The sequence below is a fragment of the Sander lucioperca genome, chromosome 4 (assembly GCF_008315115.2).
Source record: "Sander lucioperca isolate FBNREF2018 chromosome 4, SLUC_FBN_1.2, whole genome shotgun sequence".
NCBI classification, from domain to species: Eukaryota; Metazoa; Chordata; class Actinopteri; order Perciformes; family Percidae; genus Sander; species Sander lucioperca.
The window spans coordinates 735,298-761,800 of record NC_050176.1 but is presented as its reverse complement, the minus strand read 5'-3'; the positions used below and the strand labels follow the sequence as shown (position 1 = coordinate 761,800).

The 26,503-nt window shown below is 42.2% G+C and overlaps 2 protein-coding genes across 2 annotated transcripts in view; both read right to left on the bottom strand.

Moving 5' to 3' along the window:
* Positions 1-18,949, bottom strand: part of hpgd (15-hydroxyprostaglandin dehydrogenase) — a 34,609-nt gene extending 15,660 nt beyond the window's left edge. Inside the window, exons 1-3 of the mRNA XM_031293601.2 lie at positions 18,634-18,949; positions 17,672-17,795; positions 13,346-13,452 (exon numbers count right to left, since the gene is read on the bottom strand). Of these exons, the coding sequence (XP_031149461.1) occupies positions 13,346-13,452; positions 17,672-17,795; positions 18,634-18,726 (324 nt within the window). The 5' untranslated portion in view covers positions 18,727-18,949. The remainder of the gene's footprint in view (positions 1-13,345; positions 13,453-17,671; positions 17,796-18,633) is intronic.
* Positions 161-1,794, bottom strand: LOC118494938. The gene is made up of 2 exons (XM_036000629.1): positions 1,117-1,794; positions 161-968 (listed from the first exon to the last, which is right to left on the bottom strand). Exons 1-2 carry the CDS (start codon positions 1,424-1,426, stop codon positions 451-453), a joined length of 828 nt encoding a protein of 275 aa, XP_035856522.1. The 5' UTR covers positions 1,427-1,794; the 3' UTR covers positions 161-450.
* Positions 18,950-26,503: the final 7,554 nt, after the last annotated feature.

Sequence of the window (26,503 nt, the reverse complement as noted above, 5' to 3'; positions counted from 1 at the left end):
TGGATGGACAGAAATGCATAAGAAATGTACCTGGCATTATTCATCTTATCGTAGGAAAAGCACCATGGGATCATGGTTCTTATAGCATGGAGGTGCAACTCCTAGTCCCCCCTCACGAGACGCATGCAGAAGGCCAAGTACTACATCCTCTACCATGTCAATGTATGACATCCAGAATGGAGAGAAACATTGCTGTGACGGAGGTGTTCTAGAAAGTCTGTCCACAGGGTTATCAGCTCAGCTGAGAGTGGACTTTGCAGCAGATTGGTCATCTTTTCTTGGTTCAGGTCACTGGTCATGTCTTTCACATCCTCCAAGAATGATTTGATCATCCCACTCCTCTTTGGAGCATTTTTCTCAATCCAGGGTGTGAACTCTTCCCATGCAAGTCTCATCAGTGCTTCTGAGATGTACTTGTGGACCCTGACTGCACAGTTATAGTGTGTACCGTCAAGGACTCCATTGATGGACCCCTCTGCGACAACTCCAGCCTCTATGCATGTCCTTTAGACCAGCATCCCTAAACCGCTTTCCTATGATGGCTAAGGCATTACATATGGTATGGAATGTCCCCACCCTGAGAAGAATGTTGGAGAACCATCCTCTGTGCTTCCAGGTTATCTCAGCGGCTTTTGCATAGAGTGCTTGATCCATGACTACAACTATTGTCTCTAGGTGCAGCTCCTTCTTGATTAGCTCTGATTGTTTCAAAATTTCAAACACTGTGTTCAACTCTGTACCTGGTGAGTTGATGGTTGGCAGATACCCAACAATATCTTGTGAAATTGGTTCCTGGTCCCTGGTGCTGATATTAAAACCAGTCCAGCTGGGGATTGTCTGATTCTCTGGATCTGTTTGCCTTGCAAGTGCCCACACCATTGTCTTCTTTCTTGCAAGAAGAGCAGCCTCCTTGGTTTCCTGGATACAGTGTTCCCTGGTTGTAAGAGGTTGTGGGCCCACACGTGCACCTGGATGAATGAATGAATGAATGAATGAATGAATGAATGAATGAATGAAGGAATGAATGCTTTATGTGGAATGTACATCACAATTAAATGGATACATAGAAAATAGACACATGATTATAGCTTCATGCTAATTTTCAAACCTGCTCACCTGCTACATATACTTCCAGGCCTCGGTCTTCAATGGTGACTGATCTCTGCTTCAGTTTCTCAATGTGTGGAAGATCAGCTCTTGACAGATGTGGTCCATAGAAATTGGTCTGTACTACTATGCCATTAACTCTGTGTGACTTGGAGCCCTTTACAAACTTCTCTTTATTACAAAAAATTGATTGGATGATATACTCTTGCTCCATCTGAAGATCTCCTACTTGGTCATTTTGGTAAGCTAGAATAGCTCCAGCTTCATCTGTAATGTTTTCTGTGGCTTTCCTTTTCAGAGTCTCTAATTCTCTTTTCATTGTGAAGAGGCTCCGGCATTTTCTGTGATAGTGGATTCTTGGGACTTCTTCTCCAAGGTCTTTAGCAACATCTGTAATAGGGGCATAGTTTCTCACTTTGGCTGCATCAAGCAATGTTTTCCAGGATTCATAGTCTTTAAGACCAAAGATTTCATCATCTTCTTTTGATGTTTCATGGTATATGATACACACTTCAGATTCTTTGTACTGGCTGTTGATTCTGAATCCAGATCTAAATCTCCTCTACTCACTCTATTGCAAGAGTATCAATAGTTACATATTGTAACTCCAGATTCTATGAGTATAGGCGCAGCCCTCTAAGAGCTGTCGCTATTGGGTTTATCCCTTCGCGCATGCGCAGTCGTGAAGATTTCTTTCCCGCCCTTGAGTCCAGCACAGGCTTTTAACTAAGTCCGCAGAAACTGTATATAAACACAGCGGACCCGTTGTTCATCTCCCATCATCAGCTTTTTCTTCAACTAATGTTACAGGAGCAGGTGGCCCGAATCTTAGAGGGCTGTGCCTATACTCATAGAATCTGGAGTTACAATACGTAACTATCGTTCTATTTCGTATAGGCTTCCCCCTCTAAGAGCTGTCGCTATTGGGTTAGGGCGAAGCTGATGTAGTCAATGCCACCTGCGACACAGAGCCCACAGCAGGACATAGACTAACTTTGTTCTCTAATGCACTGACAGGAGATTGTATCAGATAAACCGTTCTGATAAGAGAGCCTGTCATGGTAATGACTTGGCCTAACTGGCTGCAAGGCCCAAGCCATGAGTGTAGGCGTGCATGATTAGTGAGAAAAGTACATAATTGACAAATATGGAGTGCCCATGTTCCTCCCAACAGGGTGAGGACCGCAGACGAGTACACATGCAGCGGCACATCATTCCATGATTGAAGGCGTGCATGGTTAGTGAGAATTATATCATGATTGATAATTATGGGGACACCCGCGTTCCACCCAGCACCCAATGCAGGCGGGGTGAGGACAGCAGGGAAAACACACATGCAATGGCGCATTATTCCGTGACTGTAGGCGTGCATGATCAGTGAAAAAAACGTATCATGAGTGACAATATATATATATATATATATATATATATATATATATATATATATATATATATATATATATATATATATATATATATATATGTGACACCCGCTCTCTTCCCAGCACCCAGTGCAAGATGGGGGGGGGGGGCGACAGCAGGCGGGACACACATGCAACGTCGCATCATTCGCCGTTGAGTGTGGATAGGCCCGAGTGTGTCACGGAGGGCTCAGACATCAAGCAGATAGAAACGGATGAATGGGCATGGGGATGCCCAGGAGGCCGCTGCGCAGATGTAGGCTACTGTCATGCCTCTGAATAAGGCGGCGGATGCCGATAATGCCCTCGTAGAGTGTGCTCGGATACCCTCCGCGTTATAAGCCTGGGTGATAGCCTCGCACAGCCAATGAGACAGACGCTGTTTTGAAAGGGCCGCTCTTTGGGAGTGTTCCCTATAATGTACAAACAGCTGCTGTGTCTGCCTTATGTCCGCCGTGCGTAAAATGTACTGTGATAGCGCACGCACCGGACACAAACGGTCGGTGAGGTGTTCTGTGCGCCTCCGTCCCTTTGGAGTAGTCAACCTGACCGAAGTTTTTTGACTCGGCGGCTCCGAAATCCCTTTCCGCGAGAGCGGATTCTGCGTCCTGTGACATGCCAGCTAGCAAGTGTCAACCCCGACCCATCTGAACGTGCCCAGCCGGCGCGATTTGCATTGTTTAACGCGCGCTCCATTGCCAACAAGGCGTTCATCCTCAACGATTTATTTACAAAGGAACATATTGACTTTATGTTCCTTACTGAGACTTGGCAGCGAGAAATGGAGTACACCCATCTAAATGAACTGTGTCCTCCGGACTGTTCTGTGTTTGGGACACCGCGGGTGTCGCGGCGAGGAGGTGGACTCGCACTCGTATACCGGGACCGTTTCTGCTGCAGGATGATAAATTCGGACTCTTTCGATTCCTTTGAGCTACAGATGACTAAGGTTGGAAATACTGATTCATTTTACTGTGTTTTAATTTACCGACCTCCTGGTCCTGCTCGCTTGTTTTTAGATGATTTTGCAGAGTTCTTATCTTCAATTATCAAACTTGAAAGTGTTCTGATGCTTGGGGATTTTAACTCCCATATCGATGACTCTTCATGTACTGTGGCATCTGAGTTCTTAACACTCACTGAATCATTTAATTTTAAACAGTATGTCTCCGGTCCTACACATACAAAAGGCCATACTCTGGACCTTGTTTTTTCTTTAGGCCTGAGCATTGACCAACTGAGTGTTATGAACATTAATGTGACAGATCATTGTTGCATATTTTTCAATCTGTCTTCAAATGTGGACTGCCTTCCTTGTAGACCGATGCTGCAAAGACGTATTATTAATCAAACTACAGCTGTGAAATTTTCTGAGTCATTTGACCCTAGTTCTTTTAATAACTGTAGTGATGCTGAATCTTTTCTTCAGTCTTTTAATAATCATTGTCTGTCGGTTTTAAATAACGTTGCTCCCCTGAAAAGTAAAAGCTCGTTCCCTAAAAATTCTTGCCATTGGATAAATGAAGAAATAATGTCTTTCAGGAGAAAGTGCCGTAAAGTCGAACGTTTGTGGAAATCCACAAGTTTGGAAGTACATAGACTGCATCTGAGGGAGCTTATCACACTGCTTAATGTTATGATAAAACAGGCCAGGTCGGATTATTTTGCTAATCTGGTAACTCTGAACAAGAAAAATCCTAAAGTCCTGTTTGATACAATATCTAAGATTGTCTCTCCCCCCGCTCCCCAAGTGCCTGTATACTCAAAGTCTGATTGCAATAGGTTTTTACATGCTTTTGTAAACAAGGTGCAAGAAATTAGAACTACTATTAACCCATCTCTTGATATCTTATCCTGTGGGCCAGTAGTCTCATACTCCTGGGATACTTTTTCACCTATCACTCGAGATGATATTAAGGGCCTGTTAAGTAAAGTGAAACCATCTTCAAGTCCGCTCGATGTATTGCCGACTTCATTGCTATTAAATGTGTTTGAATTAGTTGGACCGTATGTTGTTAAAATGATTAACCTTTCCCTTTTAACCGGTTCTGTGCCCAGCCATTTTAAACAAGCAGTTGTTAGTCCCATACTGAAGAAACCTAATTTGGACTCTTCTGAACCAACTAACTACAGGCCTATATCTAAACTGCCTTTCTTATCTAAAATACTTGAGAAAGTGGTGGCGGGCCAGCTGACTACATTTCTTGATGGAAAAAATTTGCTTGACAAATTTCAGTCAGGTTTTCGTAAATGTCATTCAACTGAGACTGCGCTTCTTAAAGTATCAAATGACATTCTGATGGCTGCCGACTCTGGACAGTACACTGTGTTGATTTTACTTGACCTGTTGTCTGCATTTGATACATTGGACCATACAGTATTGTTAAATCGGTTACAGAATGAAATGGGATTTTCTGGGACTGTTCTTAAATGGTTCACCTCTTACCTGAGTGATAGATCATTTTGTGTGTCTGTTAACAACATCTTGTCAGAAATGACCCCTTTGTCATACGGAGTTCCTCAGGGTTCGGTTTTAGGTCCTCTTTTGTTTCTATTGTATGTTAGCCCTCTTAGTGAAATAATCCGTAATTTTAATAATGTGTCTTACCACTTTTACGCTGATGACATTCAGTTGTACTGCTCATTCAAAGAATCAGAGTTTGGTAAATTAGCTGATTTATTGGAATGTCTGTCAAGCATTAAGACTTGGTTGTACAACAATTATCTACAACTGAATACAAAAAAGACTGAAACATTGATCATTGCTCCAGAACATATACTACCCCAAATCAAACTACACCTCTGTTCCTTGGACTCCTCCTTCCAGCTGAGCCTAAGAAACCTTGGTGTTTTGTTCGACCAATCGATGTCTTTGGATGGTCATTCTAGACAGTTGGTCAGAAATTGTTTTTATCATTTGAGAAATATCTCTAAATTGAGAAAAATACTTCCCAAAGCTACCATGGAGATGATCATTCATGCTTTTATTTCGTCACGGTTAGATTACTGTAATTCTCTTTTTACTTGTTTTAATAAATCTTCGTTGAGCCGCCTTCAATTGGTGCAAAATGCAGCAGCCAGGCTTTTAACAGGAACAAACAGAAGGGCACACATCACCCCGATTTTGTTTACTCTCCACTGGCTTCCAGTAAAATACAGAATTGACTATAAAATTCTAGTGTTAACTTTTAGAGCACTACATGGACAGATGCCGAAATACATTGCTGATTTGTTGACCCCTTACTCCTCTTTCCGCACGCTTCGTTCCTCAGGTCAAAATCTCCTGATGGTCCCAAAAACCCGCCTTAAAACTCGGGGAGACCGCTCCTTTCAGGCAGTTGCTCCCAAACTGTGGAATGCCCTGCCCCTTTCGCTGCGTGTGACCGATTCTATCGTTTATTTTACAAAACAGCTAAAGACACTCCTATTCCGACAAGCTTTCACTTGAATGAGATATCATTGTTTTTATGTTTGTATGTTTATTTTATATTATTTTTTTTTTTAAATTGTTAATCTTGCTGCATGTAAAGCACTTTGTGACTCTGTCTGTGATAGGTGCTATATAAATAAAGTTTACTTACTACTTACTTACTTACTTAAAAGCTTCCTCCGCATCGTTGTTATGAAGCGAGGGGAAAAACCCTTCGAGGGAAAACACTCTCGACTGAAAGGAATTTGTTAGAACTTTCGGTGTGAATGAGGGGTTAGGCTGTAAGGTGGCTGCGCTCCCATCCCCTCTAATGGAGAGGTAGGACGGCAAGACTGACAGCGCACATAAGTCGCTCACTCTCTTGGCTGACGTCAGGGCAAGGAGAAGCGCCGTTTTTAGTGATAGCAACCTGAGAGAGGCTTGTGCCAGAGGCTCGAAAGGAGGCTTCCCCAAAGCTCGAAGCACCAGGGCTAGATCCCATTGGGGTGTGAAAGAGCACACGGTGATGTTGTTCTGCGCTGCAAGGCCCTGGGCCGCACACTGGTGCGACCAGTCAGTGACCTGGGCGCAGACCTGATCCTGGGGGGACGGGGCTCGTAGCTCTTGGAAGCAGGATGGACGCCAGGCTCTGTTCAAGGGGAGGGACCGAAGGGAAGCCCACCTCTGTGTCGCCTTGAACCCGTGTGAATGAGGCGTAGCGAGAGACCGGCGCCTTCAGTTTCCCGGGCTGGAAGAGAGCCTCCTCCACGAACGGCCGAAGCTCCGTAAAGCGCGGCTAGTGTGGAGCCCGTTTGGACGGTGGCTCCTGGGTATAGACATCTCCACTCAAGAGGCCGCGAGAGGGGGCTGGAAGCTCAGTCTGGTCCGCTCTCTTCTTTATGATGTCCGGCAGGTCCAGGAAGAGAGCCCTGGCCGTTCCGGAGATGGGGAGAGCCGCAGTGGGAGGGCATCGATCCCTATCTCGTGGTCCAGTTCTCCCAGAGGGGAGGAGGGAAAACCGGTGAGAGAACCGTCATTTGGGGGAGACGAGTCATCGGACTCGTGCCCGTCGAAGACGTCCTCTTCCAGCAGATCCAGGGTGTCGACGGTGTCTCGCCGGTCTGCCCAACTGCCATCCCCCTGTCCGACGACCTCGCAAGCCAAAAAAGTTTCCACCTGCCGTTGAAGGTCTTTAGATGGCAGGCGGGCACAGAACTGACAGGAGGCTTCGGCGGTGAGTGCCTTGCTGGCGTGAACGGCACCGAGGCAGGTCTAACAGCGGGGGTGGAGATCCAGCGGCAGGATGTAGCCGGTCCGGCAGCCAGGGCAGAGGCGGACGCTGCTGGAGATGGAGGTTCTTGAGGTCTTCATACTGCAAAGCTTGAAGAAAAAGGGAGATGAACAACGGGTCCGCTCTGTTTATATACAGTTTCTGCGGACGTAGTTGAAAGCCCGTGCTGGACGCAAGGGTGGGAAAGAAATCTTCACGACTGTGCATGCGCAAAGGGATAAACCCAATAGCGACAGCTCTTAGAGGGCGAAGCCTATACGAAATAGAACCCACCATCACAGTAACTAAAACGAAAAACAAAAGGGTGGTGATGTAAACATTACAGGTTAATGAACAATTGTGTTGGAAAAAAAGAAAGTAAAGGTTTGTTACTTGACATTACTTAAACCCAACCCATCATAACATAAGCTTAACCTGATGTCACATACATCCTCTTGGAAATGTTGGAAGATGTCCAACTGATGTAGCTAGCTAGCCTGCACTGTAGCAGTTACTGTTACTGTTACACTGTTTAACCTGCAAGATAGCTAGCCTGCTAGATAGCTAGCCTGCAAAAACTCCAAGCTTACATTAGCTACTGTTACAGGTACAGCTATATGTATAATCTCCCTCTGTTTATTCACCATCAATTCACAAGCACAAAAGAAAACGTATTTTGTACTTACATTTAATACACCTGGAACTCATTGGAAGTTGATTGAAGATAGCATAGTTGGTAGTGTTGTTATAACCAGTCAACTGAACCAACAAGCTTTTCACAACACAAAACCTTGTAAAACTGTCACTTGCCCTGGGACTTGCCCCACCTTCACTTTCTACATACATTAAACCAAGGTCTGACAGAGGTTGTTGTACCAGAGCTTCATTTAGAGGAGATATAGAGATCCCGCATAGAAAAACTAGCTTTGGACAAACGGTGGTCAAGTGGAGGTCATTTTTGGAACAGCATCCCAACAAACATTAGAGAATGTCCAACTTACTGCACATTTAAAAAGCACCTTAAACAACTTCTTAAAAGTTCCCAGTTATGTCATCATTTTGACTAATTTTATTGATGTAATGTAATCTGCCTGAATGTGAGCTAATGTGTTTCTTGTTTCTTGCTTGATATTGTTTATTGTCATATTCTTTTGTGTTGTATTATCTTGTATGTTGTTGTCTTCCTGCCTCGGGACTACAGGTGAAAATTAGCATTTATGCTATAACCTGGCTCATTTACAGTCTTTACAGAAATGTTAGATTGTTCATTAATGTGCACTGTCCCGAATAAATAAATAAATAAAATAAATAAATAAAATCCATCAATTACTTTCTGACATTCTAACTGAAAGTGGGTGAATATCAAAATACATGATAGAAACATTTTGTTAAACCACTTACAAGTGTTATGTTGACAACACTATTGAAACAATTACTTTTTATTACAACTGTACATGAATAAATAGGCCATTTGGCCCTGGACTAATAGGGTATTCTATTTGTCCATTCCATTTTGAAGACTTGTGCTGGCTGCACAAGTCTAATTTAAGGCTCTCACAAATAAATAGTATGGGTATATTGTACATTTTCTGAATCAGCAGAGTGCCTCGAGTATTGAAGTTGTTGAGTTTTGTGTCCCTGGTGTTCTTTCATGCCCCAGGGATAAAAGAAAGCATACAGTTTAGGCGGAAATTGTGAGAAAATGTGTGTTATTTCTGGTTTAAAGAAGTAATGTGACCTCTGTGTTTGTCAGACAGATTCAGTACTGGTCTTAAATGAAAGCCTAAAAGGTCCCCTTTCCAACGATACCAAGCACCATATTATAGAATATTGACAATATCCCTACCATGAGCCTAAACCAGATATACACCAGATTTCAAAAACTGAATTTATCTCAGGGGGTTAGTAACTTTATGAGCTGAAAAAAAGTGATTTCACTACCACCCCTGCACTGCTATCGTGATTTTTCTAGTACTAGAGGTGTATACCTTGCCAAAAATCACTATGAGACTTTGTCCCCCCAGTTGATACCGATGGCCCAAATTTGGGGCCGTGGCTAATGGACTATTATCAAATGCTTCTCTCACAGCTGGCCTGCTGGCAGTTTTAATCCAGCTCTGCAAAGTTGCAAATCTTTTAGCTGCTTCTTTGAGCTCTGTCTCTCTCTTCTTCAGTCGTCTTTGTTGTGAAGGCATACTTAAGCACACAAAACTAACATTAGGCTATAATAAAAAAAAGTTTTAAATGCAAAGTTTATTACATTAACCAATTGGGACATTCATTTATCATCTAATAACAAAATAAGGCGCCTTTCACTTTCACTAACGTCACATCTGATTGTTGGTTGAAAACTCACAAAACATAGTGACTGCAAACAACGTATAACCTAGCATGATTCAAGAGCCCAAACATCCCATCCCTGAGCCTCTCTCTTCTCTACAGAACACACACTAATGTAACGGACGTTAACGTAGTTACGTTAGCCTGCTGCTGCAACATAGGCTGTCATTAGCTTTGGTTGATAACGTAGCATTTTACGTTACTATAACTAAAAATGCAGCTAAGCCAATCAGGGCAAACGGGCAGTGGCCTGGGCAACAATAGCCCCTACCTGTGCACGTCCCTGATCAACAGAAACAAATATCACCAGGCATCCTGCTGGCATGCCAATGCCCCTGGCACTGTTCACTCTGGCCAGGGCTCCTGGCACCAGAATGCCAAAATGCAGCTCCTTCTGCTGGTTTTGGGGGTGTCTACATTGAAGGAGGTTCATAGCAGAACGACCCCTCAAGCTCACAAGTTTAGAAGCTTGTCCCTTCTTGCAGACACTCAGTTTCTCTGTAGTTGGCAGTGATATTCAATTGGTAAATCTTGCCCTAACAGCCCGATCTTTGACTCATAGAGCTAATAACAGCCCATCACCCTTAACCCTCTCGTCTCTCCAATCAGCTTGAAAGGGCTTCTGCTGCTTTCACGACCAATACGATTTAACAATCTATTGTTTGATATTGTCACCATTACTGATCCATGCCTATTCTGTGATCGCCAGCAAAACACATCAGTACCATCAAAGTTACCTTAGTGTCATTAGCTTGTTCTATAAACTTTTCAGAGGACGCCAAAAGACAGCTTAAAATAGATGTCTTCCTCTTACCTCAGACTTGACACAGTCAGCATACATCATCCACTTTAGATACACGATTCCTCATGTTGCTCAAACCTCAGAAGCCATGTTCTTGCGGCTTTTCCAGTTTTCTTAGATGCTTCGAATTCACCCCATCCACCCCTAACTTCGACCCACATGTCACGCTTACATTCCAGTCTAATTTGTCAAGGAAAGGATATTTTCTACATAAAGCAAGATGAGCAAATCGATTCCACCAGCGCCCGCTCGCCTTGTATCAAGTCCAATCTTTTTCACACTCCAGAGCGTAACATTGACAGATCTTCTCTTCACTTCTGAGTCTGCACAAGTGGCTACTCGATTCTGCTTCTACAAGCACTTCCGCCACGTAATCTCCTTGTCTGGCATTTCTCCGGTTCATTACTCCGGACACTAGTATTGATGCCGCCACCTCGGCCTTTAAAGGCATCCCTGAACCTTAAAAATCACGGGCAGTCGATTCCCCCAATTGTTCACTGCTACATCCATTCATATCATCCTTGGCCTTTGAAATGGTATCCCAGAACAATTAATACAACCGTGGGCCATTAGTCCCCCGAATTGTTCCACCGCTACATTCGTTCAGATCGCAACAATCTCAGCTCCACTCTTTCTTGTTTTAAGTAACTGGAGGTTTTGGGAGTCCATCGTGCCCGGTTGCTATGGCGGATTCCCTACCAAAGCATCCCCACAACGCAGTCAACATCAAGTCAACTGATGGCTACAAGCGACTTTATGTCTTCATTGCTCGCATTCTTCTTTCTTATGTTTCATTATTAAATTGTTCAAACGTATCTGGTTGATGATGTGGTCCTTTCTAGTAAATTGTATTTTGTTGTGGCTTGATTTATTTGTTGTGGTTTAAGTGGCCTATTAGCCAATGATATTTCTTAACTTAAGGGCTGTCCATTCCTGACAGTCTCCTTTCTACCCGTGGGTAACGAGGTAACGGCTGCAGGCGTTAGCTTCTTTTAAGACTGGCCTGGAGATCCACATTTTTAATTATAAAAGCCTATAGGTAGCTTATCTGTGGCTGTGATGAGCAACATGATGTGTGATCCGTCCTGAGTCCCAGACAATAACTTCCCTCAGAAGAAACTCTCTACAGGATTCCCAAACTGTAATGACGTGGACAGCTCCTATGTGATTAAATGGGGTAAAAGTGGTGACTGTGATAAACCATGATTGCCACAGCCTCTTATGCACCCACCTATTGCTTTTTTCTAATCCAACCCGTGCCCAAGTGTGCAACAGGTGAGCCAAGGAAGCCAAAAGAGCATTTGGACCACTCCCGACCAGTGTTGGGCAAGTTACTTTTAAAAAGTAATTAGTTACAGTTACTAGTTACTTCTTTCAAAAAGTAACAAAATTAGTTACTCAGTTACAAATTATAAAAGTAACTAGTTACTTCAGAAAGTAACTATTGCGTTACTTTCAAGTCAATTTTTAAATGCTCAAATGTGACCCCACCTCCACCCGTCTTTAACGGAACTTAAAATACATGTGCATGTTCAATTATTTATGATAAATCTGAATATTATAATGAAATGGACACTTAATACAATACATTATTAACAGAAACAATGTACACAAATCTAAACTATTTTAATATTGATGTGGGACAAAGTGAGACTAGCCTCCAATCAAATGCCATGTATGTAGATATTATGTTTATATAGTGGATCGATACAAATAACACAATAGATGTTTTGGAACTTTTGTTATTTATTGCCCCTCAACAGGCCACAACTGGGCAAAATTAAATTCAAATTTAAATTAAATTATGCTTGTTAAGCACTATACCAAAAATAAATCACAAATATATACACTCTTTGTAGTGCAAACGGATCGGTTCTTTCTGGAGGCATTTTGCCAGTTCATTACAAAATAGTAGTTCATCGGGACCTGCAGCCAGTGGGACATACTGTATGAGAACATTTGCACACATTTGAGAAAAACATGTTACAGATTTATTATATATATATTATATATTATATATAGTAATTTAAAGTTTGTGTAAGTTTGAATTACTTGACACCGACGTGGATAGGCACTTTTGCCCAGGGCATAATGTGCATTTCACGATTAATGTGCAATCAGTGTGTGTTATTAAGATGGGAAGAGTAATCAATTAGATTACTCGTTACTGAAAAAAGTAACGCCGTTATTCCCATTACTGCTCCCGACGCATTTGGCAGGGCCCACCTGATCTGGCTGTGCTGCTTGTTAATAGATTTACCATAACACCTGGAAGCTGGTGGACAAAAACTCGTTGCCCCCCCTATTCCGGACCCAGTGTCTGGAAATACAACACAATGGACAGATAAGGACATTGCTAGGTTAAATCTACGTGCATTTCAAATGTGATGTGTGGTGCAGCATGACACAATACGACACATCATCACTGCAGGTGGAATAATACACGGCAAGCAGCGTGTTTGGTGCGGTGAGGTTGATCCAATGTTGCAAAGTGAAGCAATGTTGTTCCTTAACAAAAAAAACCCCACTATTTCTTGTAAATTTGGGACATTAATCTCAGAGAATTACCCCCCCCCTCCCTTGGCTCAGTAAGATTTTTTTATTTCAATGGCCCTAATATGCTGTAAGGCATTTGTGGGGAAAAAAAAGACATGCGTTATTGGCTACTGTTCATGCACACAACTTTTGGTGGAAAAAGGGTACAACAGTAGAGAGTAGTATATATGTGTGTGTGTGTGTGTGTGTGTGTGTGTGTGTGTGCGCGTGTGTGTGTGTGTGTGTGTGTGTGTGTGTGTGTGTGTGTGTGTGCGTGTGTGTGTGTGTGTGTGTGTGTGTGTGTGCGTGTGTGTGTGTGTGTGTGTGTGTGTGTGTGTGTGTGTGTGTGTGTGTGTATGTGTGTGTGTGTGTGTGTGTGTGTGTCTTGTTGTTTAAGGGTGTTGTGTCTGTTGATGGTAAAAAACTGTCTTGACTTGAAAGTCTTCATCTTTTCATCTTACCAGGTTGACTTGTATGGTCTTCTGCCAGTTCTTTTCATTATTGATGCCGGCGTTGTTGATAACAATGTCCAGATGACCAAACTGGTCTACAGTGCTCTGGAATGCATCTATTCCAGAGAAACAAAAAGCCATCAGTTAATGACGGAAGACACTGACACAGGATTGTATAAGAGCTGAAAAGCATGGCTTTCATGGCTTGGCACCACACTCTCCTGGCTCCGATCTTACCTCACCAACAGACAAGAGTTTATCAACATCAACAACTGCACCTCCTCCACTGCTCTTCTGTAACAAGGCGTCCCCCAAGGTTCAGTGCTTGGTCCTCTCCTATTGATCCTCTACATCCTGCCACTCATAAATAAACGAAAACATGATCTCCACTTCCATCGCTAGGCCGATGATGTCCAGATCTACATTTACACCAAATTCATCATCACAGTTACCTCCTCCACTCAGACCGACTGCCTCACTATCCATTTTTTAAACCTGGATGCAAACTAACCTCCTCCAACTCAATTACAATTAAAGCTGCAAGCAGCATTGGACGGGCCCTCGCACCTCTCCGGGTGTTGGGATAACCAACGTGGTCCACATAGCAAGCTGTCCCTAATGAAAAAGGAACCCTCTGCTGAGTGCAATGGCGTGTCACACAAGATTCTACAACAAACGGTTCGTTAGTTATGAAAGTTATGACAGTTTTGCATGCCTATTTATGAAACCCTTAAAATATTAAAATGTTCACAAGGCCTGATGTGTGTGCAAATTTTGGTGACTTTTTGAGTATGTTTAGGCCGTTATAAGGCGATTAATTGCACGTAATAATAATTGCCTCAGTCTCAATAGGGTTACGGTCATTGGTGCTCGGGCCCTAAGAAATCTGACATGATTATCATTGGCCCAAATCCATCACAAAAACACAACCACAACTTCGGTCACTCCGTCAACAACTCCACCCTGTCCACCCCATCCGCGCACATCCTCGGTAATCATTTTGGACATCACATCAACCAAATCACCAGAACTGCCTTCTTCCACATCAAACACTCCGCCCATCACTCTGCAGGATCTCTGATCCTTTCATCAAGAATCGACTACTGCAACAGCATCCTCTATGGTTTATCTGTGAAAGCCTTAAATAAACTTTAATACATCTAAAACATTGTTGTCCACCTCCTCCCCCACATCTGCTCAACATCACCTGCACATCATTCGCATCCTCCAGAACCTCCACTGGCTCCCTGTTCCCCAACACATTCAGTTTAAAGTCCTCCTCCTTACCCACAAAGCCCTCCATAACCAGGCTGCGTCCTACCTCACAGACCGGCTCCACCGCCACAATCCCCCCGAAACATCCGACTCAGGACCAAGCACCGTACCTGGGGTGACAGAGCTTTCACTATTGCAGCCCCCTCCCTCTGGAACTCCCTACCCATACACACGTGTGACTGTAATGACCTGGACACATTGAAATCACTCATCAAAACACACCTCTTCAGATTAGCCTTACACCTACAGTAGTCTTACATATTATCTACTGATAATACTTCCCACCTTTGTATCACACAATTTTAGTACACTCTACTGATCTACATCACTATCTAGACCACAATTCTGCACTAACTAATATCGACACTTTACCACATTTCAGCATTTTAGATAGTATGTCAATTCATACTTACACTGACTCTTTCAACATTTATGCAGTCTGTCTTTTCATACTTATTGTGTTATCACTGACCTACATCACTAACTAGACCACAACTTGCACTAACTGTATATTGACTCTTCGCTACATCTCAACAGTGTTATAGACTGTCTATTCATGTACATTGTGTTGTTATTACCTTATCACTTTCCCATATCCTCCGACTTACTTACACCTCCCTTTGCACTGGCTTTGTAATGCCTACCTAATCTGCACTTTATGTAGCCTATTGTATTCTATTTTCTTGTATTTTATTGTGTAACTGTATGTTGTCTTGCACGCTTATGCTTTTCTTGGCCAGGTCGTCGTTGCAAATGAGAACCTGTTCTCAATGGCCTACCTGGTTAAATAAAGGTTAAATAAATAAATAATTAAAAAAAAATAAAAAATAGTTGCTGTTTTCATTGTTTCACTTTCAATATGCTTGTTTTTATGTGTTGGTTTTATTGCTTCACTTGTTTTTAATGTGCTTAATGTACTGGTTTTAGTGTAAAGTGTCTTTTAGTACTATGAAAAGCCCTATATAAATAAAAAGTAGCAGTAGCTCAGTCCGTATGGACTTGGCTTGGGAACCAGAGGGTTGCTGGTTCAACACCCTTGAGCAAGGGGCAGCCCCCTCACTCTGACATCTCTCCATTAGTGCATGTATCCTGGTATCCAGGTCCTGGGCGTATGTGTGGATTTCAGGCCTATGTGTATTGTGTGTTATAACTAACAATTAATTTCACCTCGCGGGATGAATACATTTTGTCTTCTTTCTCCTCACCAGGGACTTCTCTCAGTAATCACAGTTATATCGGGGTCACAGCACAGACTCCATGTAAATAAACAGTAATTTTAGCACTTCGTTCAAAGTGGACAGAAACAAAATAAAACTATGAAAAGCTGTTTTGGTTCGTCTTCCCACATTTCCAACCATCATAACTCTAGTTTTGGTTGAAATAAACAAATAGTTTACTGATTTACATGTGAAAATATGTTGGCTCTACACACTAAAAGTATTATTTTTTTAAATGATGTCTGGTGGGTTTAGCGCTAGAGACATCAGAGCTGTTTCTGGTTAAACAAAAGCGTTCACGCTTAATACTGGACAAATTTCAAAGATTGTTGTTCCTATCAGTCACTTACACACAAAAACATAGGAAAATAGGGTCCAGGTTGAAAAAAACCTGTAGTCGTTTAACTCTCTCGGCACCGCTGCTCTCCCCCTTTCTCTCTTGCTCCAGACACATCTGCAGACTGCAGTTCAGTGCGGCTCCTAGGGAGTGCAAATCTATTTCTTTTTTCTCTTTGTCTTTTTTTAAAAAGAGTTGTGAAGCCAACAGCAAAGCCCAACTTTACTTTTAATGAAATCAAACAAAGAGAAATGTTCTCCCCTCATCTTAAAATTGTCAAAAATGTGTTTGATGGTTATATATTTGTGCTTTAGAACATAATCACTGTGAAACAATCATAAAGTAAGCTGCATTTCTCTCTCCGTACTGTACAATGACAGATTCAAATAGCTAAAATACATTAGTTCTGCTGGTGTACAGCTGGACTGGAGTATGTAATGTTAGCTGTTCACTGAATATGACATGTAAAGCCCCGCCCATTTCTAGAAATTAAGGTAATTGTTATACATTGCTGTATCTGAATTCTCAGGACCAGAGATATACCCATGTAGACTGGCTTGGTTTAGATTTCCAAAAGAAGGGTTGAACCCTGATCAGGTAACCAGGGCCCAACCCTGGTCAGTGGTGTGAAAGAGGTATAAGTGGGTTAAATAAACAGTTGAAAGGAGACACCTGAGGTGGTAAAACCTGCTAAAAACCGCTTTCTATACTTAGAGACACACACACACACACACACACACACACACACACACACACACACACACACACACACACACACACACACACTGTGTGTCCACATCAGTACTATCACACAGTCAGGAGCAACAGCAAACAGCATTCCACAGCCGTTAGCCCTCAGGGATTTACTTTTTCAATGTCAGACAATGAAACCCTGTTCCTCTCTCACTCTAGACACGTATTCACTTACACACACTATAATCCCTGCTTCATGTCTTTCTCACCCAAACACACACACGCACGTATGCACACACACACACACACACACACACACACACACACACACACACACACACACACACACAAACACACACACACACACACACACACACACACACACACACACACACACACAGCACTGACACATCTGCAGGAGAGAAGAAGGTAAGTGAAGCGCTCCAAACTGGAACAGACTACAGTAAAATAAATGATCATGTGACTCCAAAGCAAGACTCGACTGGTTGAGCCTCAGCTGGACCATGAGTGCAGCCAGTCGCTGAGAACCACCTGAGTGGGAACAACAACTCTCCACCAACGTTTCCAAAGCCTTAAGGATTTGGTTGAAGTCACTTCCTCATTCAACATGAGGTAGGGCAAAGTACACACCTCTTGTGAACACTATATATATATATACTGTATTCTGCAGGCTGGAGTCATATTAAGTGGCTTTACATTACGCAACTTTATCTCTAAAGTTTTCATGTGGTGTCACTCAACAATGAATATGTGTTGTTAAAGCATTGTGGTCAGTCCTACAGACGATATTACCTCGCAGCGCGTCTTCATTGGACACGTCACATGGAATAAAGTTGCAGTTGCCCTCTCCAAACTCGGCGTCCAGCTGTGCCTTGCTCTCTTCACCACATATCTTGTTCAGGTCGACCATGACCACCTGAAAGACCAAACTCTGTTTGTCAGGTGGACTTTTTAAGTTCTCATACACACACACACACACACACACACACACACACACACACACACACACACACACATACACAGCAGAGATGGAGGAAGTTGGGCTCTATAGTTTGAATCCATCTGTGCAGAACCTAGTACTACATAAAAGGAGATGATGCTCTGGTTAGTGTGCTGCTTCTGTCTGCATTAGATCTATGCTTTGACAAGTGTGGCTCAGCTCACAGCTCAGTCAGTAGCACACTGCTCACATAGGGAACTAAAGTACAAGACTAATGACATGTTCACTGTGCCGCAAATAGCCTAGTTTCACAGGGTGTGAAGGAAGTTCTCAGAAACTACTTTACCTCTTTCAAAAGCCTTTTGCTTTTCCTTTCTTGCCTTCAGAATGCAAGTTTACTTCATTGCATAATTGCTAGTTTACAAAACAATGCCACTTGTCTCATCTCAAAACATTATTAAAACACAGTGTATTTATAATATTCTTCATGTAAGACAAGTTTACACTGGCCATGTTTCAATGTACTGACCTAAAAACATTTTTAAAAAAAGAAATACAGCAGTGCAGTGACAATGAAGGATGATTATAAAAAATGTGATGAAGCAGTAAAGACAACATGTTTTACATAAATTTCCATGAATAGCTTTAAAGTGGTTAGGGACGTCAAGCTGTGTTTGTGTAGTTGAAGCCTCAGCAGACAGTTGGCTCAGCTTCTGGTGGAGTAGTGGAGATAATAGCCCGCTCAGCTGGACAGCGGTTTGAGTTGTGAAGGGCCCAGATGGGTCAGTAAATGAAGAGGTTGAGCTGGACTCACCTTGGCAGCGCTCTGCAACAGGGAGTGGACCACCGCTCTGCCGATGCCCTGAGCCCCCCCGGTCACCAGAGCCACCTTCCCATTCAGAGACATGATCCCAGCAGCAAAACGTCTTCCTCCTTCTGTCTCTCACACTTTACCTTCCCTTCGGTTTTCTCTCTCTTCTTCCCTTTATCGCTCTTCTTTCTGTGTCTAACTGACGTTTCTTCTCTAAGCCTTTACTGTCCTTCTTCTGGTGTGTTTATCTGCTGTCTCTGTAGAAGGCTTTCTCACCCTTGTGTGTGTTTTCTTTCTTATAGCTGCACTGTTTTCCCTCCCTTCTTCCCTCCCTCCCTTTCTCTCTCTCTCTCTCTCTCTCTCTCTCTCTCTCTCTCTCTCGCTCAGCTCTTATCAGTCTATACAAACAGTGCACTGTGTGTCAGAGAGAGAGAGGAAGGCTAAGTAAACTCTGTAGGATAATAATTACAGGTTGTATTCAGCCTGTTGTACCTGCCCTGCTGCTGCCTTCACACCTCCTCCTCTGGTTTCTATACACTTTAGCTCTAGTCTTACTCCTGTTTCATCTATTCATCTGAGCTCATTACTGTTTGTGGAAGAATTTTTGTTTCTTAACATGAAAATAAAACTTGGATAACAACTTTTTAAGAAGCTGTCAATCTCACACACTCCTCTCCACCACATCCATGTTGGCGCATTGTGTGTCTTCTGTGTAATGCTGTTACACAACATACAGCACTGTTCAGTGACACATTACACCCAGTTCCAGGTCTCTGCATGTTAACTTCATGTCCAAACTAATAGCTGCTAACGACAAAGAAAACATGTGAGAATACTGGTTTGGTCCTTTAAGTAAGGTAAACGTCTGCATATTGAGGTTTCCTTGTGGGCTTCCTAAAAATAATACTCAATATATTTGAAAAGAAAAAAGTTCTGCTTCTACAAGCAATAGGTTCCCCATATCCCTAGCAGCCCATTCTCATCAACAACCAAACAGTTGAAATGGTTGACAGCCTTAAATACCTTGGACTCACACTAGACAACAGACTCACTTTCCACCAGCACACAAAGGACATTTAAAAAAGTAGCCATTAAGCCATCTGTAAACTCAAAGGACTCTATGTTCCCCAATCTCCTCTTACTCTGTACCAGAGTATTGTCCAGTCGGGGTCAGCCCTATGTTCCCACATTTCTAAGATTTTTTTCAAAATTAGGCCCTATGTTAGGGTTACATTCCATATGTAGTCCATTGCTACTGGATAATAGGTTGGGTGTAATTGGCTACCAAATTGGGAGAAAGGGTGATACAATCTGATACAAATTTATGAAAAAGGAAATGTGGGAACATAGGGCCTAATTTTGGAAAAAAAATCTTAGAAATGTGGGAACATAGGGCTGTGGGAACATAGGCACGCTCCCGTCCAGTCCATCCTGCTCTACTGTTCCACCTGTTTATTCAGCATGCTTTCTGTCACAAACCGGGCCAAACACATACCTGTACCCACATTGCTGCCAAATGAATCGATCCCCCCACTCCCACACTCAATTTTAAGGCCATCACATGCATCGCAACCACAATAGCACCAGACAACACACTCAACCTCCATCTCACCCTTCTGCCCTCTGGACCGTGAGGGGCAAGAGAGCTCACTATGGCTACAGCCTGGTGCCTGTATCCATAGCAGCCCAAAACAAGAGACCCAGATAAAACACTGCCACTTTGCCTGTTACCTGTCTGTGTTATTCCTCTGCATGTCATTCTGTTATGTTTGTACTTGTGTTTCTCTGTAAATGTGCTTTCCTGTACAGTGTTGTGACAAAGAATTTCCCCTTGGGGAAAATAAAGTCTAAAGTCTTCTTTTTTATATACAATTCACATTACTATAATTATAATTAATATCAGATTCAGGAACATCCCTACACTTTCACCCACCTTCCTTTACAGCCTCCCTTCCCTCCTCCTTCCTTTACACCCTTCCTTCCCTTGTCCTCCTTATCTTACATCCTTCCTCCATTCTTCAACAGGGATCTGGAGATGTCCCCCTCCAGGTTGCTGGGATCTCATAGGACCTTAAGTGGTAGACACAGGCTCCACTGATTCAAACATAAAGCCCAGCAGAGGATGTCCTTTCAAGTTCAACCTGTAGTTGATCTGTCATGTACTGTATCACAGTCTGAGTTGGACTAGTCCTGCTTTGCCAGACCTTCCTCCACCGCGACGCTGCAAAGGAAGGTCTGGCTAGTCCACACAGCATTCCTGGATGGGAGAAAAACATGCTCTGGTTTATTGGCATTTCTTTAAACCAATAGCCTCGGGAAGGAACTTGTTTTGGTGGAACATGTGTACGTTTAAAAGTAGTTTTAGTCGTGCAACAGAAAACTCAGATTGGACAGATAGTCTAGCTAGCTGTCTGGATTTACCCTGCAGAGATCTGAGGAGCAGTTAACCATAATCTCATAAATCCACCGGAGTTTAAAACGCCAACACAAAGGAAGCCCAAGGCAACGGATATCCGGCCTAAATGAGTGAAATCCGGCGGAATTTCCGTCGGCAACGGAGTAATCCCGGAAGTGGAACGTCAAAGATATAGAATAGGGTTGGACTGGCCATATAACAGGATAAAAACAGGACTGTACACCATGTGACTCAGGGAGAACTAGCATTAACAGTCAGTGCTCACATCCTAGGCATAAATGGCTTCAGACTCCCCCCTCTTGTATGACCAAACAACCAGACAATCTGCTTTCCATATGCGATCCCACTCATGAACAGTTAAAAATACTGTTTCTCTGCAATTAGTTTTAATTACAAAACGTATGTTCGTCCAGCAGTAGTTGAACCCTCTGGAGAGCAGAGCCCCGCCGGAGGGAGCTCAGCAGGATCAAAATAATGATGTCATGTTTTTAGATTAATACCTTCACAAGTTTTCATCATACAAGCGTGGCGAAAATATTAACAGAATCCTTATATTTTACACTTTCCAAGGTGCAAACTGCCAAATAATGTTTTTTTATTAGGTGAATTAGATAATACAATACAACCTTTCACATTACTCAGTCACATCAGGTAACATTCCAAAGGGAGAGTGCAAACCCAGCCCTGCGTATTTGCGGCTCTATTCACATGCCGATTAGTTACAGTATGGAGTGAGAAAAAGGAGGTTTTTCTCACCACCAAGGTTTCTTCCTAAAGGGAGTTTTTCCTCGCCACTGTCACAGTAAATGCTTGCTGTTGGGGGAATTACTGGAATTGTTGGGTCTTTGTAAATTATAGAGTGTGGTCTAGACCTACTCTATCTGTAAAGTGTCTTAAGATAACTCTTGTTATAATTTGATACTATAAATAAAATTGAATTGAACAGAATTGAACTGAGTGAGGATCCAATCACACTGGACTACGCCCAGGTAAACCAGTGAAAATGCCATGCAGATTTGAGCATAATTCATTTGGATACAAGCGTTGTATTTTGGAAAATAGGGTGAATTCTGAACGCCGATTTCCGCTCCACACACACAGCAGAGCGAAGAGGTATAGGGCCCTATCTTGCACCCAGCGCAATTGACTTTGTACACCGACACATGTATCATTCCTATTTTGCACCCGACGCACTGCAGACTCTTCCCTCCACAGACTCACGTCGGTAAATTAGGGAATGAATTTGAGAAAAATTGAGGAAATCTTAGAGAACTTAAGGAGATGTGATGTTGAACTGCATGTGCCGATGCCACTTAACCAAAATGCCCCAGCAGCAGCACGGGAGAGGAGAGACAGAAGAGCTGCATCGTCTATAGTGAGGTAATCTCGGTCTAATGTTAGACTACATTGCAAAAATATCACCATGCATTCATAACCTCGTGATTCAGTGAGAGTGAGCCCAAAACATCGGAAAGTATGTTTTTGTGACATTTCTTTATTTACATTTTGTCAAAAAGAAAAATCAATAGCAAACGTCGGTCTTCTTGGCTGTGAACCGCTCCTAGCGTGCGCCCATGGATGTATTAAGAGTGTGTGCCGCCATCGCCAAATCCGCCATTATAATAGCAATCCACCATGGAACAAGCATGCCTGCTTTTAAAGAGAATGTGAGATAACGCTCTGATTGGTTTATTGCACGTTACTCCCAAACCACACCTATGAGTAATGTAGCTACTTCAGACCAACCCATTTTAGATTTGCATCGGGCGCAAGAGTCATTTATCCCGCCGGTATAATAGCAACAGCGCCTGAGATCTGCCCACAAAGCTACGCGTTTGGTGTTTGATATTTGCGTTTCAGATCGTTAAAATAGGGCCCAGAGTGTGTTCAACATGTACCTAACTGGAAACGGTACAGAGAAGATTATCAACGGCCCAGTGTGCAGATGAACTAACGCTACGCTCATTATTACAGTAATGTACAATAAAACCTTCATGAGTAAAAGCCAATACTTATCAATGCTTACTTACCTGTTCAACAGGCATAAACATGTAGAAAGCGATATCAGCTTCTCTAATCGCCGCCCTGTTAGACAACCACAGCATGCTGCTCTGCAATACAGCAAATCTTTTAAACAAAAGCTGTCGGTTTTTAGTCTAACTTTTTGTTAGTTTTACATGAATCTAGAAATTTGTACAAATTCTTGTAAACTCAGCTGCTGCCTGCAGTAAACAAAGCATCCTCTCCACTGGAGCGGTAAATCCACATGGCTACTTAACATGCACGTGAATGACATCACCGTCATGTTTGCCTTCTTCAATCTTTATAAACTTCACTCAGTACTTTAATATCAGTAATTTTACATAATTGCAATAGGGTTCTCGACTGTTGTAGAAAGAAGTGGCTGATCTTTAATGCAATATCTACATTGCCCATTATCAGCAACCATTCATCCAATGTTACAAAGGCACATTCTGTTTACTAATCTGATATCATTTTAAAAGGCTAACTGAGAAAACATTGGAGAACCCTTTTGAAATTATGTAAGCACATAATGTAGTCTGAAAACTGCTGCCCTGGTTTAAAAAACAATGCAACTATACTGTATTATGTCTATAATGGAGTGGAATGGAAATTTCTAAGTGACCCCAAACTTTTGACTGGTAGTGTACATTGGTCATTGGTAGGAGCTTGGCAACAGAAAGACAGACGGAAATAGCAAGAAGTTGTTTTCATTAGAAAGATGCAAATATTTTTGGGGGAAACACTGCTGTAAATATTGCAAAGCAACTGCATGGGAAGGCTTGATGTTAACAAGCTAACTGAACATCCTTCCAGGAAGCACTGGACAAACTCAGTTTGTAGAACACCGAGTCTTTGAATGGGAAAGTTGACCTGTCATTCATTTAACTCTTAGAGTACCTCATATATTGCATGTTTTTAGTCCATTCAGGAGAAATCAGGTGCTTTACACAAATGCTAACCATTTTTAAAGCATGCTGGAGAAATGTTTTTTGCATTTACTGTACTCTCTGTTAATAATAAAAATAAATGTACAGAAAAGTGAAATTGATCACAATAAACATTATGTCTACCTTCATTGTTGTAAATGTTAAAATTGTATGATGACTGACATACAGATGACTGCCTGGTTGGTAGCAGGCCACCAGGAAGTGTGCAGGGCTTTGAAGCAAATTGAAGCGGCCAAACAATTGCAATTACAACTCCTGGTCCGTCACGTGATGTCCTCTGGCCCAAACTACTTTTTCCCACAGATGTACATTGAGAAAGAGACGTCTGTAAATCAGTGGAGACATTTGTTTGAGCGTCACAATCCCCGAAAAATGATTTGTTCCACTGTCAGAATTTGATCCATTCGGTTTGAAAACATTTGGAAAGTCTACAAAAATCACACGATTAAATCACTTAATCCCCATTCAAGTTAGTGGAGCGCTAAACAGGAAGTAACCGGTGAGGCTCTAGTGTTCCTGCTCTATGGGCCGCACAGTGAGGAAGCAACGCTGATCATCCGAGTCATTTTTATCTCCATGATGGATGGGTGCACTTTTAATATGTGGGTTGGTAGGGCAAGGACACATAAATGTTACACACCAGGTCAGTTTTAAAAGCATCAGTAATATGGAGTGCATGTGAAATAGTAAATAGGGTAAAACATGCAAAAACGTGTGGTTTGTGCCAAAACGTGTGTGTTAGTGCGAGGTTACGCTCGTTGGTGCATGACTGGCTCCTGGAAACACTGATCTGTGTTTGGGAGTTCCAGGTTCACAGTCTCAGCCTGTGTTCAACATGAGATGGACTCTATCTGAGACTTGTGTTAGAGTTTAGATTCTCGGCCCAAGCCCGAGCCCGACCCGAGCCGTTATTTTCCACCACATCCTCGGGCCTTGATCAAGCAATTTTTTATTTATTTTTTTTGTAACTTTGAGCAAGTGTGGAGGAAAGTCGGAGGTATGGAAGCAGTTTAAACAAGTCGTGGGCAGTGACAACAATATGTTGTTCATCATTGTTTCTTTTTTTTTTTACGTTTCTTCATTCGGATCCACTTGCGATCAGTTCCATTCTAAACAAACAGCGCAGTTTACATGCTTCGTCCTTGTTGTATTATTCTAAACAGATTTCTGCAGTTCAAACAACTCTTTAAATTGGGCTCGGGCTCATAATTACAGTTAATGTGTCGGACCGGGCCGGGCTCGGACGCAACATGCTCGGGCTCGGGCAGGTTCGGGCTTGATTTTTTGGGCTGATCTAAGCTCTAACTTGTGTGCAGCTGGCCATGCACATAGCACAGAGCAGACATTTGCTGTTTACTATGTCATGCAGATCCTGGTTCTGGGCCAACTATGCAAAAGGTAACTATTTATGAGTGACTATGCATTTTTTCTGTCACACAGCAGGAAGTTTAAATGTTCATCCAGACTATGTGGCATATTTTAGCCCACACGTTCTGTATACATTTTCATAGTATTTGAGACTTTTGAATGTGATTTCTAAGGTATGTAAATCAACTTGTAAAGGCCTGAAACAGTGACCATTATATTATTATGATCACTATGACATATGGCATACATTAAGCAAGTTTCAAAACTCTGCAAGTCATACTGTAGAACATTCTGAAGTGAAAATATAAAATACTACAGTATGCTTTGAGAAACATTTGGTAGGAAATTAAATGTAGGTTGTAGGAAATGAGCTAAACCTGCAAATATATGTACCACTCATTTTGTGTGGCATGGATTTAAAGCACTCATGGTTGTCTCAGTAGAAAGAAAACACATCAAGTAATACTACAGCACAGAAACCTTTGCAGACCCCTGCTGTCTTAATGTTACAGTTGACAGGAATGAAAGTTAGAGCCAAGCTGTTCCTAGAAAACACAATGAAATTCCAATGAAATGGTGTGCACTCTAGGGTCAACACTTCACAAACCAACAATAGTTTGGCTTCAGACTGGATCAGATATCTGTATAATTACAAAATATAGTATAGGAAGTTCTTTTCAGACTCATTTGGACTTTTATGGGAAACAAGACATTTTACATCCATTACACCCCATACTAACCTTTCACTGCACTCACCATTCCACTTATTTTCTACACACATTTTTTTGTGCAAATTAATTTAATTTAAATAGTTTTTATCTAACATTGGTGAAATTGCTTATCCAAATTTCTTCCATATGAATGTCATTTGCAGGAGATTGGGCTGCTCAGAGACACAAAAACAATTCACTTTACATTACCTTTATCGTTTCAAAAATGTCCACACAAATAAGAGTTTATAAATGTTGGTTTTCTGAACAGTTAGAAAACATAGACTGTGGTTGTGAGTTGTCTAAATGCTTGCTCAGAACAAACCTGTGTGTGTGAATCTAAGGGGGAACTGGAAATGACCACAGAGCATTAGTCTGAGTGTAAACAGGAAATCAGTTTAGATATA

Bases quoted from the DNA above. Each gene is read 5' to 3' on its own strand.
- LOC118494938 (XM_036000629.1), bottom strand. From the start codon at position 1,426: ATGAAAAGAGAATTAGAGACTCTGAAAAGGAAAGCCACAGAAAACATT. The intron at 969-1,116 runs GTGAGCAGGTTT...TCATTCATCCAG, and splicing joins CCTGGAAGTATATGTAGCAG to GTGCACGTGTGGGCCCACAA.